At 37.5% G+C, this 19,231-nt stretch overlaps 1 protein-coding gene across 1 annotated transcript in view; it reads right to left on the reverse strand.

Moving 5' to 3' along the window:
• USH2A (usherin) overlaps positions 1 to 19,231 on the reverse strand; it is a 923,574-nt gene that overhangs the window by 703,171 nt on the left and 201,172 nt on the right. Inside the window, exons 13-14 of the mRNA NM_001191425.2 lie at positions 18,459 to 18,642; positions 4,726 to 4,889 (exon numbers count right to left, since the gene is read on the reverse strand). Coding sequence (NP_001178354.2) covers positions 4,726 to 4,889; positions 18,459 to 18,642 — 348 coding nt within the window. The remainder of the gene's footprint in view (positions 1 to 4,725; positions 4,890 to 18,458; positions 18,643 to 19,231) is intronic.

Raw genomic sequence — 19,231 nt, forward strand, 5'->3', positions numbered from 1 at the left:
TAAAAGCACAGGTAACAAAAGAAAAAAACAGACAAATAGGAGTCCATCAAAAATAGTAAAATTTGTTCACCAAAAACACTATTTACAGATTAAAAAGGCAGCCCACAGAATAAAAGAAAATATTTGCAAATCATATACTTGGCAAGGGATCAGCATCCATAATATATACGGAACTCCTAAAACTCAACAAAAACAACAAAAAATTCAATTAACAAAGGGTAAAGTACTTGAGTAGATATTTGTCAAAGAATCTACACAAGTAACCAATAAGCACATGAAAAGATGCTCAATATCAGTAACCATTGAATCTACAAAATTACAATGAGATAACATTTATATTATTAGGAAGGCTACTTTAAATAAACGGAAAAAAAAATGTTGCCAATGGTTGGTAGGGAAAATGGAATCCTTGTACACTGTTGGCAAGAATGTAAAATGGTAAAGCTGTTGTGAAAGCAGCTTCCTCCAAAAAGTAAAAGTAGAATTACTTTTGCTTAGAAGTAGATTCAGCAATTTCACTTCTGAGAATATACCCGGTAGAATTGAAAGCAGAATCTTGAAGAGATCTTTGTACACTCATATTCATAGTAACATTACTCAAAACAGCTAAAGCATGATAGCAACTAAAGCATAGTATCTGTGTATTAACAGATGAATGGGTGAGCAAAAGGTGGCATGTACATGTCATGGGATATGGTTCAGTCTTACCTTCCTTATAGAAGGTAATTCTGGCATATGCTAAAATATGGATAAACCTGTAGGACATATGTTAAGTGAAATAAGCAGAATATCTAACAAAAGTAACAAAAAGGCAAATACTTTATGATCTTCCTTATATGAAATACTTAGATTATTAAAAATCATAGAGACAGAAAGTAAAATTGTGGTAGCCAGGAGGTAGGGGAAAATGTGGGCAAGGGAGATTATTGCTTAATGGGTGTAGAGTTTCAGTTTCACAAGCAGAAGAAAGTTAACAGAGATGGATGGTAGTCATGGCTGCACACCATTATGAAAGTATCTAACATCACCAAACTGTACATTTAAAAATATTTAATATGGTAACTTAATGCATAGATATTTTATCACAATAAAATAGTTTTACCGATGTATAGATCAGTCTTATGGACTCTGTGGGAGAGGGAGAGGGTGGGGAGATTTGGGAGAATAGCATTGAAACATGTATAATATCATGTATGAAACGAATCGCCAGTCCAGGTTCGATGCACGGTACTGGATGCTTGGGGCTGGTGCACTGGGACGACCCAGAGGGAGGGTAGGGGAGGGAGGAGGGTTCAGGATGGGGAATGCGGGTATACCTGTGGCGGATTCATTTTGATATTTGGCAAAACTAATACAATATTGTAAAGTTTAAAAATAAAATAAAATGTAAAAAAAATAAATAAATAAAAGGAAAACTATGAGATCCTCTCTGATAGAGATAAAAATGTGCAAGAAGACTGCTAAATAACCAAGAATAAATATAAATGTGAGTTGATATAAAAAAGATTTAAGTACATATATGACCTGTGTATACATAAATACATTTCTTTGTTTAGTTAAATTCAGAGCCAGAAGTTTAGGGCAAATGGTATGTCATTCAGTAGGAAAGCATTCAGAAAGCAGAACTCTTTAAAACCTTCTGTTTCTGTCTCTGTATCAAAGAGAATGACTATCATTTTAAAAGCATAAAACAGTTATTCTCAGGAAAGAATTAAATCACATAATAAGGAAACTAAATCACATAATAAGTAAGACTATGAGAGAAGGTCTAACTAGTTTAATTCAATTCTCCTGCATTCTAGAAAGTATATCCTAGGATTCCCACCCTGATTCTCTGTCTTAAAAAAGATCACAGATGCATCACTACGCTTTTGTCAATGGCTACGGCCGTGTAAAAGAAAATAGTTACAATACTGTGGTTCCCAAATCGCATTCTTTTTTTTTTAATATAAATTTATTTATTTTCGCATTCTTGAAATTAGTCGGACACAGAAAAATACACACCCGAGGCAGTTCACAGTTTCAACAATAGATAGCACTACGTTCCTTTCAGTAGCATCCTGTCTTTGTACAGTTGGTTGTTCCGACTGTTGCTGGGATAAAAAGCCAGGATCACAGGAAAATCAGCATGGAACAGGACAGAAAGCAGCCCCCTTCACATTTATCCCAGTTAGCCCTTTTCTGCACCCTTCATTTACACCTTTTTATTCTCACTGTGTTCATTATGCTTCTTGACTGTGCTTTGTGCTTCTGTACAGGCAGGAATCCTGTCTAACTTTTTAAATGCATTACCTCTATTGATGCTGAGCTTCCAACTTTGTTTTGTAAACATTGTGAAACCCCAGCCTAAAACAGAAGCAGCAAAATCACCACTATAAGAAGCTGGACGAATGTGTTCTACCAAGGATTACAATTTTAAAGAGATAGAAAGTCAAAAGGACCATATCCAGAAAAGAGTGACTATAAATATGCAATTTTTTTTAACTATTAAGAATTGAAAGTATTTGGACAGACTAAAAATATTTAGCCCAGAGAAGAAAAATCTTAACATAAAAGTAAATGTCTACCACTACTAAGAAATACAGGCCAGGTTTTGTGACCAGACCATCCACTTTTGCCTGAGGTGTAATTCCTAGTCTATGTCTCAGGTGTGCACACAGGTAGTGAAAATGGAGCAGATGCTTGTATTTTCATATAATGTTGGTGGCAGAACCAATCAAAAAATTGCTATGATTCCATATGTGAATGTAAAACTCTCACAACTCCATTATAAATGATTTCTATGACTGGCAACCAAGGAAATATGCTGGAATTTCTGTTGCTCACAAATCAATTATATAGCTAATCAATGAATAATAAATATTAATTAAATGTTCAGTGAATCCAGATTGGTGTTTAGACTATGTTTATACACAAAGGCAACTATTACACTCCTTTCCCAAGTTTAGCATAAATACCTATGGTTTTACTTATACTAAAATCCAGAGGGATCAATGAAACACAGGATACTGAAGATAAAACACACAGGTACAAAAGCTGAATATGTCTTTTTAATCATTAGCTACACTCTGCCTTTCACTACCTCAAAATCTAATATAATTGCTGCAGAACTCAACATCATATTACTTCTCTGTCTCTCCCTTAAATATACATAGCACTCTTCCAGGCATGCTTGTTTATGATGATTTGTCTGGACTTGTGGCATTTCCTAGCATTGTGACTCATGCTATGGTCTCAGGACACCTCAAGGAGGAAACGCATTGTGCATTATATTATTGAGGAATCCTTATTCCTTATATTATTGAGGAATTATATATTGAGGAATACAGGAAATGAATTGTGAATTATATTATTGAGGAATCCTTATCACATGTTCTTAATAGGCATTTCTTGGGCATTCTGGAAAAGTCAAGGATATACTATCTTAAAGTAAATATAAAGAAATCACCATCAGCAGATGAATGGATAAGAAAGCTATGGTACATATACATAATGGAATATTACTCAGCCATTAAAAAGAATACATTTGAATCAGTTCTAATGAGGTGGATGAAACTGGAGCCTATTATACAGAGTGAAGTAAGCCAGAAAGAAAAACACCAATACAGTATACTAACGCATATATATGGAATTTAGAAAGATGGTAACAATAACCCTGTGTACGAGACAGCAAAAGAGACACTGATGTATAGAACAGTCTTATGGACTCTGTTGGAGAGGGAGAGGGTGGGAAGATTTGGGAGAATGGCATTGAAACATGTATAATATCATGTATGAAATGAGTTGCCAGACCAGGATCGATGCACGATACTGGATGCTTGGGGCTGGTGCACTGGGATGACCCAGAGGGATGGTATGGGGAGGGAGGAGGGAGGAGGGTTCAGGATGGGGAACACATGTATACCTGTGGCGGATTCATTTTGATATTTGGCAAAACTAATACAATATTGTAAAGTTTAAAAATAAAATAAAATTTAAAATAAAAAAATAAAATAAAAGAAAGCCAAAAAAAAAAAAAAATCACCAATATGCTAAGAAATTGTAGCATATTTCAAGTGACCTTGAGAAGTCACTTCAAGGCACTGAAGAATAATGTTGAGAAGTCAAAAGACACTATGATGTAACTTTTGGCTTCTAAGAGTTAAAGCAAAAATGTGAGAGATGTTGAAACAACTAATACAACTTAAAGTAGAAAGGAATATCAATTACATGAGTAACATGCAGTGATAAATAATGATAATAATTACTACAATATCAATAAACATCTAATAGTAGCAGAGTGTCCATAAAACCGGGAGGACAGAATGACATAAAACTCACAATAAGTAGAAATCTTCCATTTCCTACAGAAATCACTTGGAAATGTTCTTAAGTGGCAAGGTAACCAGTCATATCGTTTTCACAATGCTATCCTAAATTTTACGTGGAAAGTCTCACATTCTGGGAAAACCTTCAGTCTGGATAAACCAAGACTATAGTCACCTTGCTAGCAGTACCATTCCAACAGACCAGTGTAAATTTCCCACTATTCGGATAATTGCTATATTCTATGCTCCAGTCGAGGAAAAGAACTCAAATTTCATTTAGTATTTTTTTTTTTTTTTTCATTTCTCACTTAAATTCTCCACATTGTACCTAAGGCTTTCTGATGGGTTCTCAATGAAGATATTAATGAGACAGTGTCCTGTGTGATGCTGCCTCATACATGGACCAGAGTTCACTTACTTTTGCTACAGCCCAACGGGTTGCTGATATCCAAATGGCTTGCATTGGGAACACAGGTATCACACTTTGATCCAGTAACAAATCGTTTACAGAAACACTGGCCTGTGACCAAGTGACAGGTTTCATTTAAGGCTCCCGAGAGATGACAATTGCAAGGCTGACATCTGAAAATAAGACAAATAAACCATTAAAGAAAATAACACTTTGATTAGCAATCCATGGAAAAAGTTACATCTATTGATAACACTGTGGAATAAAATAGTCTGTTTTAGCTGGTATATTGAAAAAGATTCTTGAGCTAAACAAACACAAAATAAAACAGAAAGATACCTTTATCAAAATGCCATTTACAATAAAATCTCTACAAAACCTTCTCTTTATACATTAATTAATAGCAAGAAAGTGTTATATTGCTTTTTTATATGCAATGATACATCTTGTGACTTATTTTGCATACTAGTTGCTCCATTAAGAGCACTGTAAACTTCTCATCCCACAAAAGCAGTTCTCCTGACAGCTAAAAATTAAGATTCGATACCCATCCAGGAGGAGGAAATGGTAACCCACTCCAGTATTCTCTGGAGAACCCCATGGACAGAGGAGCCTTGCAGGCTATAGCTCATGGGATTGCAAAGAGCTGGTCACAGCTGAGCGACTGAATGTGCACCCATAAAATTATCTCTTTAAGTATCTTTCAAGCTGTGAAATAGAAAACTGGGTGTGATAATTACTGCTCCCCCTATTACAATCCTATAGTCTTTTAAAGAGTCAAAATCATATAGTTTTATAAAGATTAAATTTTAATAAGAAAACAGTTTGAGGAAGATACGTTCAAACACTGCTGATGCCTTATATATGTTATATATTATTTTTAACTTTTGTATTAAACTCGTTTACCCAAAACGATGAGAGAATACAGCATTATTCTGATCTATGAAAAGATGCTATCAATACAAACATAATGAAAGAACTTCATTTCAACTTAAATTTCTTGGACTCAAAGTTGATTGTAAAAATCAGTCTTGGCATTTTACCATGAGAGTGAAAGTGAAGTTGCTCAGTCGTGTCCGACTCTTTGCGATCCCATGGACTGTAGTCTACCAGGCTTCTCTGTCCATGGGATTTTTCCAGGCAAGAGTACTGGAGTGGGTTGCCATTTCCTTCTCCAGGGGATCTTCCTGACCCAGAGATCGAACCCAGGTCTTCTGCATTGCAGGCAGACGCTTTACCCTCTGAGCCACTTTATCTTTTTTTTTTTTTTTTTTTTTTTAACCATGATAGTAACTAAGACTTGTTTTTTCAGAGTGAATTTTTCACTCAGTGCATGTTAATGTCATAGATTGGGATGGTACCACCATGAAGCCTTAGGGCTTCCCTGGTGGCTCAGATGGTAAAGAATCTACCTGCAATGTGGGAGACCTGGGTTCGATCCCTGGGTTGGGAAGATCCCCTGGAGAAGGGCATGGCAACCCACTCCAGTATTCTTTCCTGGAGAATCTTCATGGACAGAGGAGCCTGGCGGGCCACATTCCATGGGGTTGCAAAGAGTCAGACATGACTGAGCAACTAAGCCCAGCACAGCCCAGCACAGCATGAAGCATTAAGCAAAACATCACACACAAGAAGACCACGACCTCTAAAGAGGAGCTTTTCATAGGGCACATTGAAAACAACATGAACAGCATGGCTTCACCTATATTTTCTAATAAAGATGCTGGATGGATAGAGTTACTTCATCTCACTGCAACTTTTACCGTGTGATCTCCTGGGTAATCATTCAACACCCTTAAAAAAGCTGATAAAAGCTAAGGCTGCTAAATAAGCTGCAAATTTGTTTTATGGACTAATATCACCTTGGGAATAAATAAAGTACAGTTTGTCTCGAAAACTACTATACCGTAGTTTGCCCTTTTTATGTCATGATAAGAGTACATTTTTCCCCTCCAAACAACTACAGTGTGTCCTTTATGTGTAGACAGAATTCCATCTCAAACAGATGTCTTGTTTAGCCTATTTAAGTATTAAAGCTGATGAAAATTATGCACAGAAATTAAAATGGAATTACAGAAGCAACAAAATATTTAATTTGCTCCTAACTTCATTATATGCTATTACTTAGAATATATTGTTTGTCGGCTGTTAGTATAATATTGGTAAGCATAAACAACAAGAGACAAGCTTCTCTCAATGCACGTATATATCACTACACCATTCATGAATAAGTGTCTCTTGAGTATTTCAGCTTTTATTGCCATTCACTCATGAGACAATCACATTTATTTTCCATACAGTACATTTAGAGTAATAGTTTCCAGTGTATAATTCCTTTCCTTGATGGAGATCTATTTTCTTTCCGCTAACTGCTACATGCTTAACTCCAAGTCAGTCTGTCAATATCCATGGGATATTAAGTTCCAAATCCAAATGGAATAAATATACTGCTTCTTAGGAAATCACGTAGTGTTTTGAGTAACTAAATATGACTCTTACTGGTTTCACAGTCTCTTATTGCAACTCTTTTTATATGTAACTTCTCTGACTTCTTATAATTGCTTGACTTTAGTAAGAGAGATTTTTACCCAGATGAAGTTTACGGGAGACTTTTCTGAATACTATAGGTTGTTTCTAGCCTAAAGGACACTGGGGATAATTTTGTAATTAAAGTTTAAGCAAAATGATTTCTGTAAATTTCTCCCCCTCTCAAATATAATTTTAAATATTTCCAAGACTCCTTAGCAAATAAGCTACAGGTTTGATGTCATTTTATAAGTTATCCTTCCTCAAGAGCATCTCCTAAATGAAATACATTTCACATTTATTAAAACAAAATTATGTGTAATAAAGAAAAAGACATTTTAAGCTTAGAAAGAGAAACACCAAACTAAGATGAATTGTGATATTGATTTTGTCAGGATAAATGGTTTTTGTAATATTAATATAAAGAAACCTTTATTACACTGACTCTCCTGGTACAGCTAGGGCTTCTCCCGCAATCTGTTTAAAATCTTCATTTTTCATCCTTATGGGAAAACCTCACTTGCTAAATGGATTTCATAAAGAGTAATCTGTCAAGATTTATATAGATAAACAATTTGTGATGTTTATTGACCAGTTCATTATGGTAAACAAAATCGCAGGAAAGCACTGCTAATGTCTGCTAGCTCTGTGCTATTACAGTTCTGCATGGGCCCTTATGTTATCCCAGTGTTTGCTGAATTCAATGGGAAAGAAATTCATTGGCTTCAGTCTCTTAAATCTCAAACCTCATATATTTTCCTTTCTAGGGAGCCTCTTCCATTTGGGCAAACAGTAAAAAAAAAAAAAAAAAAGGAATTATCCTACTTATTACTATTCAGAAACATCAGTATGAATGAAGGGGATGTTTTTCCATACTGGATTTCACTATCAGAAACTTCATCATGTGAGGAAGAGCTACTACAAGAGGGGGTCCATGGATACGATCCAGTATAAAGATAACTTTACTGATGTTTCTCTTTGGAGAACTATCTTCTGTCTGGGGCCTCAAAGGTACCATCAAATCGATTTAAAGATATTGACTAACATCAATAATATTCACTGAGGGCCAACCATGTTACAGGACTGCAGCAGGACATAAAGATGGATAAGACAGAGCTGTCCTTGTTTTCAAGGAGCTCACAGTCTAGTGAGAAATAAAAAGTGGAGAGAGCATTAACAAAGATGTATGCAGACTTCTGAGGGACACAGGAAAGGGCCATTTGGTGGAAAAGGATGGGAAAGAAGCAATATGGAGGAATCTTAGAGATGTGTGGGCTAAATATGAAAAGATGGACTGGAATAAGCCAGGCAAACAGGGAGGGGAGAAAAATAGAGACAAGACAAAGCAGGAGAGTGTATGAAATTTTAAGTAATTCAAAAATTCTTACTTAAATTCTGAATAGGAAGGTGGTGACAGATAACGCTGGAAAGTGAAGAAGAGGTAAGATATTGCCAGATTAGGGGCAACGCTGACAGTGGGAAGGGGCAGGATAAATTTAAGAAATGTCTAGTACATAAAATCAGTAGGATGGGGTGGACAAATTGAAAGGAGAAAGGAAGAAGGCCTGGAGTTATTCCTAGTTTTCTACTTTGTTGAAACGGTGGATGATGTAGTCATCATTTAATATATAGAACAAAGGAGGAAGAGACATTCAATTGCTGAGGGATTTTAGACAAGGATTATTAATGATTATTAAATAATAGAAGAGAAAGAGGCTTCAAGATGAATTGGGGAAATTGAACAAAGAGTTTTCTTCCATCTTTTCCTAACACAAAGACTAGCAACCAGTAGGCTGCAGTCCATGGGGTCGAGAAGAGTCAGGCATGACTAAGCAACTTCACTTTCACTTTTCACTTTCATGCATTGGAGAAGGAAATGGCAACCCACTCCAGTGCTCTTGCCTGGAGAATCCCAGGGACGGGGGAGCCTGGTGGGCTGCCGTTTATGGGGTCGCAAAGAGTCGGACACGACTGAAGTGACTTAGCAGCAGCAGCAACCAGTAAGTGTTCGATAAACATTGTTGAATAAAAGAATGAATAAAGCACTAGAAAACTTTAGACATAGGACACCACAGATAAATCTGAATGTGACATGTAGCTTTAATAACAATTTAACTCTTTGAGCCTTTCTGATTGGCGTAGCTTTCCCTCTGCTAGCCTCTCCACAAGGAAAGGCCACTCTTTTTTAAGGGCTGGCCTTCTACTCTGACTCCTTAAGGCCAGAAGAGTTCTCTGCTGGCTTCTTTTTGCAGGACCCCACGAGTGCCCTCGAGAGGAGTTTGGTTTTCCCCTGGATAAGATTTTATTTGATCTCTGCAGGGGATGTGTGGTCTGAGGTTCTTAGTTTTCCTTTCTTCACAGCCTACTAGTAACATCAGATTCTCCTAGAAATGACAACCAGAATTATAAGAGGGGATTGGGGCTAGGAAATGCTCTGTGTGTGAGCCAAAAGCCGTACTCACATAACTTATTGGAGAGGAAGTGAGTGGTATTGCCTCATCAAGAAGCAGGAGGTCAACAGTGTTCAGTCCACCCTCCCTAGTGAAGCCTTCCTACAAATAAAGGGGTTCATAAGAGCTGGATGTGGGCAGTGACTCCCTTGCATCCAGACCACAGTGCCAACTGAGTCCAGGGTGAGGACATTCTTGTCACCCAGAGAAGAGCTTGCTATGGTGCCTGGCAGTTCCTCCTTTGTCGGTGCTGTGCCTTATCACAGGGAATGTAGACCACATCTGACACACTGGTCACCAACCCAGACATATCAAAGAAAAAGAAATCCCAGAAGACTCACTGTAATAACAGTATTCACACATTTACGTCGAGAAGCTCTAGTCTTCCTTTCCTTAACTTCCTCATTACATTAATATGTTAACTTTGAGGTCTGAATTTAGATTAAAATTCTTAAAGCACTCTTAAGGAGAAGCAAGCACACTACTTCTGTGACCCCAGAGGCAGAAATAAGACCAGGTGAGAAAGTCAGAGGAATGAAATTTTTGCTTAATATGAAGAGTAAGATTTCTATCTTTCTCAGATTAGAATTGTTTGAAATAAACAAGAGCTATGTCATGAGACAATAAACTCTTTTCAGTCCCATGTTTTCAGCAGAAGCTGAATGACAGGTTAGTCTTAACAGTGACTTGTGTAGAGAAATGTATAGGGTATTGTTCAACCAGTTACTTTTAAGCTTCTTCCCGAGTCTGTAGAGATGATTCTATGAGACTTGGCGAGATTAAGTAACTTGCTCAGGGCGACAGTGACTCTGGTTATAGAGTCAGAAATTTTTATGTAAGAGAACTATACTAAATATTTTAAGCTTTGTGGCCAAATGACCTCTGGTGTAACCCAGTTCTGCTTTACTTGTGTGAAAGCAGTCATAGAGCGTATGTGAAGGTTGAATATTACTGTGTTCCAATAAAATTTTATTTCCATAAACAGGTGACAGGCCAGATCTAGTCCCCAGGCCACAGTTTTCTATCTCTGGTATAGTGGATTGAATTATGACCCCCAACAAAGTCAAAAGTCCTAATGTCCAGAACTTGTGGGTTTGATAGCTTACTCGGCACAAGGAACTTGGCAGATTTGAGATGAAGAGATGACCCTGGATTATGAGAAGATGCCTAATTATGAGAAGAATTTGAGCATCAGAGAAAGGATGTAAGAACCTAAGTGGAGACCAGAGAAGACAGAGTGGTGAAGAATGGAGCCGTGAGCTAAGGAATGTGGGTGGTGTCTTCCTTGGAAAACCAAGGAAGTGGATCTTTTCCTGCTGTCCAAAATAAACATAGGCTTGTTGATACCTTGATTTGGCCCAGTGAAACTAACTTGGAACTCCTGACTTCCATGACTGGAATATAATAAATTCATATTGTTTTACGCCACTACATTTGTGGTAAATAATTCTCATAACAGTAATAGGAAATGAGCCTGGGTAGGAGAGATCCCCTGGAGGGACAAATGTCAAACTACCCCAGTATTCTTGCCTGGGAAATCCCACAGACAGAGGAGACTGCGAGCCCATAGGGTCGCAAAGAGTCAGGCACAACTTAGCGACTAAGTACACAGAACACGAAATAGGACATGAATATACCTGGTCTAGTAGATAAGCTATAATTGGAACCTAAATATCTCGTTGCCCATTACTGAACTTTTCCTGTAATATCACATTGAATGAATGCTACCGATTTATAAAAACTGACATCTCTTAGGGAGCCATACAGAATCTGCATTAAAGGAGAATACATCATTTATTGGTAGATTGCAAAAATGATCACAATTCTTCACCTCTCTTTTTATGCAGGCCTTTTGCAACTAACTGTGCAATTCCTTCCGTCAAAAAGTAGAATCTAAAAAAAGTAGAATTTATTTCTCTTCTCCTAAATATGTGTTGGCCTGTGACTTGCTTTGACTAATAGACTAAGGCAAAAGTAATTTTGTGGCAGTTCCAAGAAGAGGTATCCAGTGTCCCATCACCATTCTGGTTTTTTTCCTGGGAATTCATCCACCAGTTTGTGAGTGAGCCCCGGCTAGATGGCTGGATGCTTACAGGCATGTGGTCCTTTTACCCTGTCACTCTAGGTAACAGCTAGCTGTCCAACAAAGAGTCACTGAGGACCATGAATCTGTGAGGCACGTTTCCCAACATCCCAGTATGATACCCTGAAAGGAAATAACTGAACAAGAAAGCAATCTGCTTCCCTTTGAATTCATTGATCTTATTCTCAAAGAAAAGACCAATTAAGATGCCCTGGAAATACACATACGATAAGAAGACCAGACCAAATCTATGACTTAGTGTTGAAATGGAGAACTTGTGTAGCAAAACCAAAAGTAATTTGGTCACAGAATTTTACTTTATGTTTTAGAAGTCTAAGCCTTTTGATTCCCTGGCCACTCTAGATCTCAGTTCTCTCCTATCTGAGAGGAATCACAGTTCATTGTGTTTCGGTTGGTCAGGAAGAGACAAAGTAGTGATACTTCTAGTTCTTTAGGTTTAAAGAAAAAGATGACATACAAAGAATACATATAGAAAAAAGAGGTTATTAGGGAAGAAACCTGTGGGGGATGTGAGGTGTGGATGAAAACGGTGATGCCCAGATGAACTGGAGTCATCTTGTGGGCTGTTGGAAAGAGGACCCATAGTCACAGGTCAACTTGATGACACTGCCAGGGAGTGCACCGTGTCGCATATGGGTCTCAACTACCCACTGAGACAAACTGAATGTGGCCCTTTCTGGTTTCACTTTTGGTTTAGAAACATATGCTATACTTTTTCATTTTGCTTTATTGATTTTTCATTGGGCAGGTTTCTTTGCTTGCTTTCAATATGGATTAAATCATGTTTGCTTTAGGTGTCAAAGGTAACTGGAGTGATTTTTGCACTTGGATCAGCTTTCTAAAATACATGCCCCCTTTTTGTGATAGGGAACTTCTGAAGAATGAACTACTTGGATGAAGACAGGCAAATGATTTTCCAGCCTGTTACTGTGTGTTTGGTGCATTGGTGTCATGGTTGCTGTAGTTTAGGTTAAGGGCCTATTTGATTTGTTTTTGCCCTTGGGAGTATTAAAAAAAATTGTACAAAATAAGCCAAGAGAAAAATATAGCAAACATAGTCATTCATAACAAAGAACAGAGTAGGATAAGGTAACAGTATATATGTGGATTTCATGGAGGGGTTACTGCTACTGCTGCTGCTGCTAAGTCACTTCAGTCGTGTCCGACTCTGTGCAACCCCATAGACGGCAGCCCACTGGGCTCCCCGTCCCTGGGATTCTCCAGGCAAGAACACTGGAGTGGGTTGCCATTCCCTTCTCCAGTGCATGAAAGTGAAAAGTGAAAGTGAAGTCGCTCAGTCGTGTCCAACCCTCAGCGACCCCATGGACTGCAGCCCACCAGGCTCCTCCATCCATGGGAGTTTCCAGGCAAGAGTACTGGAGTGGGGTGCCATTGCCTTCTCCACGGAGGGGTTAAACACATGGAAAAAGAAGATGAGAAAGTCAATTTATTTTCAAATCAATGAAGAGATACAGTGATACTTGTATCTTCTCCTTAACAATAAAATACTTATAATCTTTGTAGACTTTTGGAAATTAATGAAACAAATTTTTACTTTTAAGTACCTAACACAGAGCCTGACTCAAAGTACATTCAAATGATTTTAGATGATTATTTTTTAAAAACTTTAACATCAGGTCACAATAGTTATTCCTCTGTTCTATATGTCTGTATATCCTTAGACAATGAGTGTTTCCCTCAGGAAACAAAAGGTCCTAATACTAGATGGAATCCCATATGTTTTAGACATCTCCGTACACATTTTCAAAATAGTCAGTGTTACTTTGTATACACACACACACACACACACACACACACACACACACACACACTCACACACAAGAACAACCAGAAGTCAACAAAGAGATTTCAATATCATTCAGGAAAGGAATGGAAAACATAAAAATAATAAAATCCATTTTTTTCTTCTCAATGATGAGCAAAAGTATAAATTCAAGCAACTCTCACAGTCATATTTTGAAACATCTTTCTCTATGACCTTCTGTGCTAGAAGATTTCTTTAACAGTCATCAACGTTAAAATGAAACATGACGGTAGAATTCATCAGTGGAATAGAAGGGTCAGCTCTAGACAGGGGCATTCCATGTGACTGATTTAACAAGGGACAAATGCTGCTGATTTCCTTGGGCCCTGTGTGGCCAAGGGAGGCTTTATTCTTTCTGTTTATTTCAGAGAAGCTACATTATCCACAGTGGCTTTTGCTTTTAATAGTTCTTTCCAGCAGCAGCCTATGCTCAATGTCAGAGTCAACCCTGCCTAATCTGAGAGCATCCTGAGCCCCATTCACACATGGGTAGTGTGGACTTGAATAGTTTTTTGTGTTTTTTTTTTAAGATTTATATCCCTTTCACTAAGATGATAATGGCATGAGACTTTAAAAAAAATTGGTGGACGTGATAAGAGTAATACAAATGAGAATTTTCTTGGTGTTGGCTACATTAGGAACGGGATCAATGAGTGGCATGCAAATTTAAAATTCAGAGAGACAACTGGCCATAGGCCTAGAGCCCATTGTAAAGATCTGAAGAGATGATAATATATTTGAGAGTCATGTACATGCACGCAGTGATTGAAATCATAGATGTTGATACGTAAGTTGAAGGGTTAAAGAGGACTAGTTAGAAACAGAAATATAAAACAATTCAGAGAAACAGAATCTTGGGAGCCAAAGGAAGAGATTATTTTTTAAAAAAAGGAGAAGAAATATTATTGGCTCATTGGAAAACCATGAGTCATAAGAAGCAATTATAAATTAATTTTCTTTCATCTTTCATTGATCCTTTAAATATATTACATGAGGCTAATTCCCTTGTTGCCATCTGAAGACACAGTGAGTCAACTGTACAGCTTTTCTGGTCTTCCTTAGGTAACAGAAAGTCCTACAGTTATTTTAAGTTGCAAACTATGGGTTCAACAATAGTAACCATCCTGGAGGCATCAGACATCGTGATTTCAGAAAATACTACAAAGTTTTCATAATCAAAATGGTATGGTCCTGACATTAAAAGCAGACACATAGACTAATGGAATAGAATAGACAACCCAGAAACAAACCCACACATATCAGTCAACTGATTTTCAAAAAGAGTATCAGGAACACACAATGAGGAAAGGGTGTTCTCTTCAACCAAAGGTGCTGGCAAAACTGAATATTCACAGGTAGAAGAATGAAACTGGACCCTTAAAATGACCACATATAAAAATCAACTCAAAATGGCTTAAAAATTTAAAGATAATATCAGAAACCAAAACTACTAGATGAAAAAAGGGGAAAAGCTTCTTAACATGGGTCTGGGCAATAATTTTGTGGCTATAACACCAATGCTTGGGCAAAAAAGCAACAAGAGATGAACCAAAAATCTTTTACACAGCAAATAAAATTACCAACAGAGTGAAAAGACAACCTAAAGAATATGAGAAAATATTTGTGAACCATCCATCTGATAAGGGGTTAATATTAAAATTTTATAAGAAACTCATACAACTCAATAGGGGGAAAAAATCCTCTAATTTTCAAAAAATGAGCAAAGGATATTTATAGATATTTCTCCAAGAAGACACACAGGTGGCCAACAGATACATTAAAAGCTGCTTAACATCACTAATCAGCAGGGAAATGCAAATCAAAACCATGATGAAATATCAGTTCACATTCCTTAGAACGGCTATTATCAAAAACACACAAGCTAGGTTTTGGTGAGGATGTGGAGAAAAGGGAACCCCTTATATTACTGGTGAGAATGTAAGTTGGTACAGCCACTATGAAAAACAGCATGAAGGTCCTTAGAAAACTAAAAATAGGACTATCCTATGATTCTGCTGCTGCTACTGCTGCTGCTGCTGCTAAGTCACTTCAGTTGTGTCTGACTCTGCGTGACCCCATAGACGGCAGCCCACCAGGCTCCCCTGTCCCTGGGATTCTCCAGGCAAGAATACTGGAGTGGGTTGCCATTTCCTTCTCCAATGCATGAAAGTGAAAAGTGAAAGTGAAGTCCTTTATATCCAAAGGAAATAAAATCAGGATCTTGAAGAGCTATCTCACCTCCAAGTTCACTTCAGCATTATTCACAATAGCCAAGGAAAATGACTTCAGCGTCCATCAGTGAATGAATGGATAAAGAAGATATTGGGCATGTGTATGTATATGTGCTTGTGTGCACTTCCTTACTTCACTCAATATAAGTCATCTAATATGAAAAGGGATGACAGAGGATGGGATGATTGGATGGCACCACCGACTCAATGGACATGGGTTTGGGTGGACTCCGGTAGTTGGTGATGGACAGGGAGGCCTGGCATGCTGCAGTTCATGTGGTCGCAAAGAGTCAGGCATGACTGAGCGACTGAACTGAACTGACTATGTAAAAATATACAATTGCATGTATACAAACTTGTCATAAGTCTTTTTGCTTTGAACAAACACTTAATCTGAATTTTTTACTCTATGACTATCATGACAATTATAAAGCCCACAATTATAAAATCCACACAACAATTTTCAAATGTTGGCTCTATTTTATAGACTCCAACCTGCACCTATCTCTTTTCTTTTAATGATTTCTGTCTGCTTTCCTAATTTTAACCTCGGCACCTTCTAATAACATAGTTGTTGTTGTGATGATGATGATGTATTTTATACCTATTTTTCTGGCTCTTTCTATTTCTCATTAATTTAGGTTAACATTTCAAGCCAGCTTTTAACCCAGGGAGTCCAATTCCAGTGTTAGCCAGCTCTACTGAAGAGTGGCAGGTGACAGAGCACTATCTGTAAGAGATTCTTGGTCCTGGATAAGATTGGGGTGGGGAGTGGGATGGATAGATAAATGAGCATGAAGTAGAATGGAATAAAGTCAGACTGAATTTTAAAACATTGAAGGGCATAAGAAGTGGTATAATGAAGGGAATGAGATTTCACTTAAAGAAAGTTATGTGAAAAAGCCAAGACAATTATACATCTCTTGGTCATTAAGTAGGGGTTTGGTGACAACATTAGCAGGAATAACAGGGAGATGAGTAGACAGAAAATAGGTAAGAGACTGGCACAAAATGTCACAGATAGGCATGAGTAGTTCAAGGACGACAGCTGACAGCAAAGATATTTTTCTCTTGGTAATAAAGTGCTGTCAGGAAGACTATGGAAAAGATGGGAATTCTAAGACAGAGGTGGCCAGGGATGAAATTAACTGACCCCAGAGTTCCAACTGGGGAATTTGTGAGATGATCATTCAACAAAAATTATGTAGAGGGGTAATAGGTATAATCACTGGCCCTGATTTTACTATCAAGATCATAGTTAGACTTTTTATTTAACATTTACTGTACCATGCATTTTATACACTCATTCAGAGAGATTTAGTATTTGTAGAGAAGAGTAGTAATGCTCTCAGATTAACCAAGATGATATTCCAATGGTAACCGAAGTCGAACAGCATGTATTGAAACACAAGATATGTAATAAGAACTTGAAAGTTTTTTAATAAATATGGAATATATTAACATTTTTTTAATTAATTGAATTTTAGTAGAAAGACAAATGAAATAGTTGGAGTTCTTTTTTAATAATTTACCCCATCACCCTGTCCACAGTCTAACTGAGGTGTTAATGAGGAGTGTAAGAGTCAAAAGGCAGGTAGCAAGGGGGCAATAAGGTAAAAAAATAATCTCCAATCCTTGAATAATTAGCATTCATATTTTTAAACACACACACATTGAGAAATAGATTTGACTGGTATATGCAGACACAACATTAGTTTTCTTGGGGACAGGAATGTCAGAGAATTCATGGATATAGTCCCAATAGTGGACAAATTTATAATCTGACCAGACCCAAAAACACAGACATGGAACTGGCATTCCAGCACACCTTCAAAAATACAGCAATGAAAACATCTGCATGAAAGCAAATGCTCACGGATATACAGGAAGTAAGAGGTAGAACATTAAAGACAGTATAACTTTGAAAAGTGGCTAATTTACTTTCACAAGTTACTTTACACACTGGGAAAAAAATCTTATCACTGAATTCAAAGATGTTTCTCATCTGCTAGTCTTTAAATCTAAATTAAAAAGGCAAAAGGAACATAAAAGAATGCTGTAATAAATTCAGGCTCCACATAGAACAAAGTGTACACACACACATGCTACCTATCCCAGCTTGTCTGTGTGTGTATGTATGTGCATGTGTATTTTGTGCTATGGATATTTCTTTACCTTCCTTTACATCCAAATTTTGAGTTCTTTGCAAAAAAAAAAAGTATTTTATCTTATTAAATATCCCCAGGTCCTAAGACTGGGCACATTTATCAATGTATAACAACCTATACACTCAATCTCTAGGAAATCTGGAAAGATAACTCTGCATGTTCAGTTGCTCAGTTCCATCTGACTCTTAGCCATCTCGTGGACTGTATGTAGGTCACCAGGTTCCTCTATCCATGGAATCTTCCAGGCAAGAATACTTCAGTGAGAAGCTATTCCCTTCATCAGGGGATCTTCCCAACCCAGGAATGAAGAATACATTAGCAAACTAAGGAGGATAGAAAATATTATTCTTACAAAATATATGGCCAAAAAATTTCTGTTAGTAATTGCAAATACAATTTAGTAAAAATATCTGATTATTAATTCTTGTAAATACTTACCTCCCAGTTAGAGAATCAAATCCAAAGTAAAGATCTTTACAATAGTCACAACTTTGTCCAGCAATGGAAGCATCTTGGCAAACACACTGACCAGTCAAGCTATTACAGATGTGATTAACTGCACCAGTGGTGTGGCATGAACATGGCAGGCAGCCAGTGGCATTGCCTGGAGAAATATAAAAGCCTGGAAATAAAGAAATGAAAAGTTTTTATTATACTTTCTATCCAGTTTTTTCTTAAAAAAATAATGTTTTGATTACACTGAAAAACCAAACACTCTACCACAACACTATCTAATTTCCTGTACAAATGTGGTTATAGCTGTTCTTTGCTGCTGCTGCTGCTGCTGCTGCTAAGTCACTTCAGTCGTGTCCGACTCTGTGTGACCCCAGAGATGGCAGCCCACTAGGCTCCTCTGTCCCTGGGATTCTCCAGGCAAGAATACTGGAGTGGGTTGCCATTTCCTTCTCCAATGCAGGAAAGTGAAAAGTGAAAGTGAAGTCGCTCAGTCGTGCCCGACTCTTAGCAACCCCATGGACTGCAGCCCACCAGGCTCCTCTGTCCATGGGATTTTCCAGGCAAGAGTACTGAAGTGGGTTGCCACTGCCTTCTCCATAGCTGTTCTTTACCAGTATGTCAATTATGACTAAAGAAAGGCTGAGTAAATAATTGATGTTGTACTTGGGTGTATTCCTGGCACCTACAATTCATAATATTTCCACTAAAGACTGGTCCCTCCTCTGATTATCTCCATTTCAGCAAATAGCACCACC

The sequence above is a fragment of the Bos taurus genome, chromosome 16, assembly GCF_002263795.3.
Source record: "Bos taurus isolate L1 Dominette 01449 registration number 42190680 breed Hereford chromosome 16, ARS-UCD2.0, whole genome shotgun sequence".
Taxonomy (NCBI): domain Eukaryota; kingdom Metazoa; phylum Chordata; class Mammalia; order Artiodactyla; family Bovidae; genus Bos; species Bos taurus.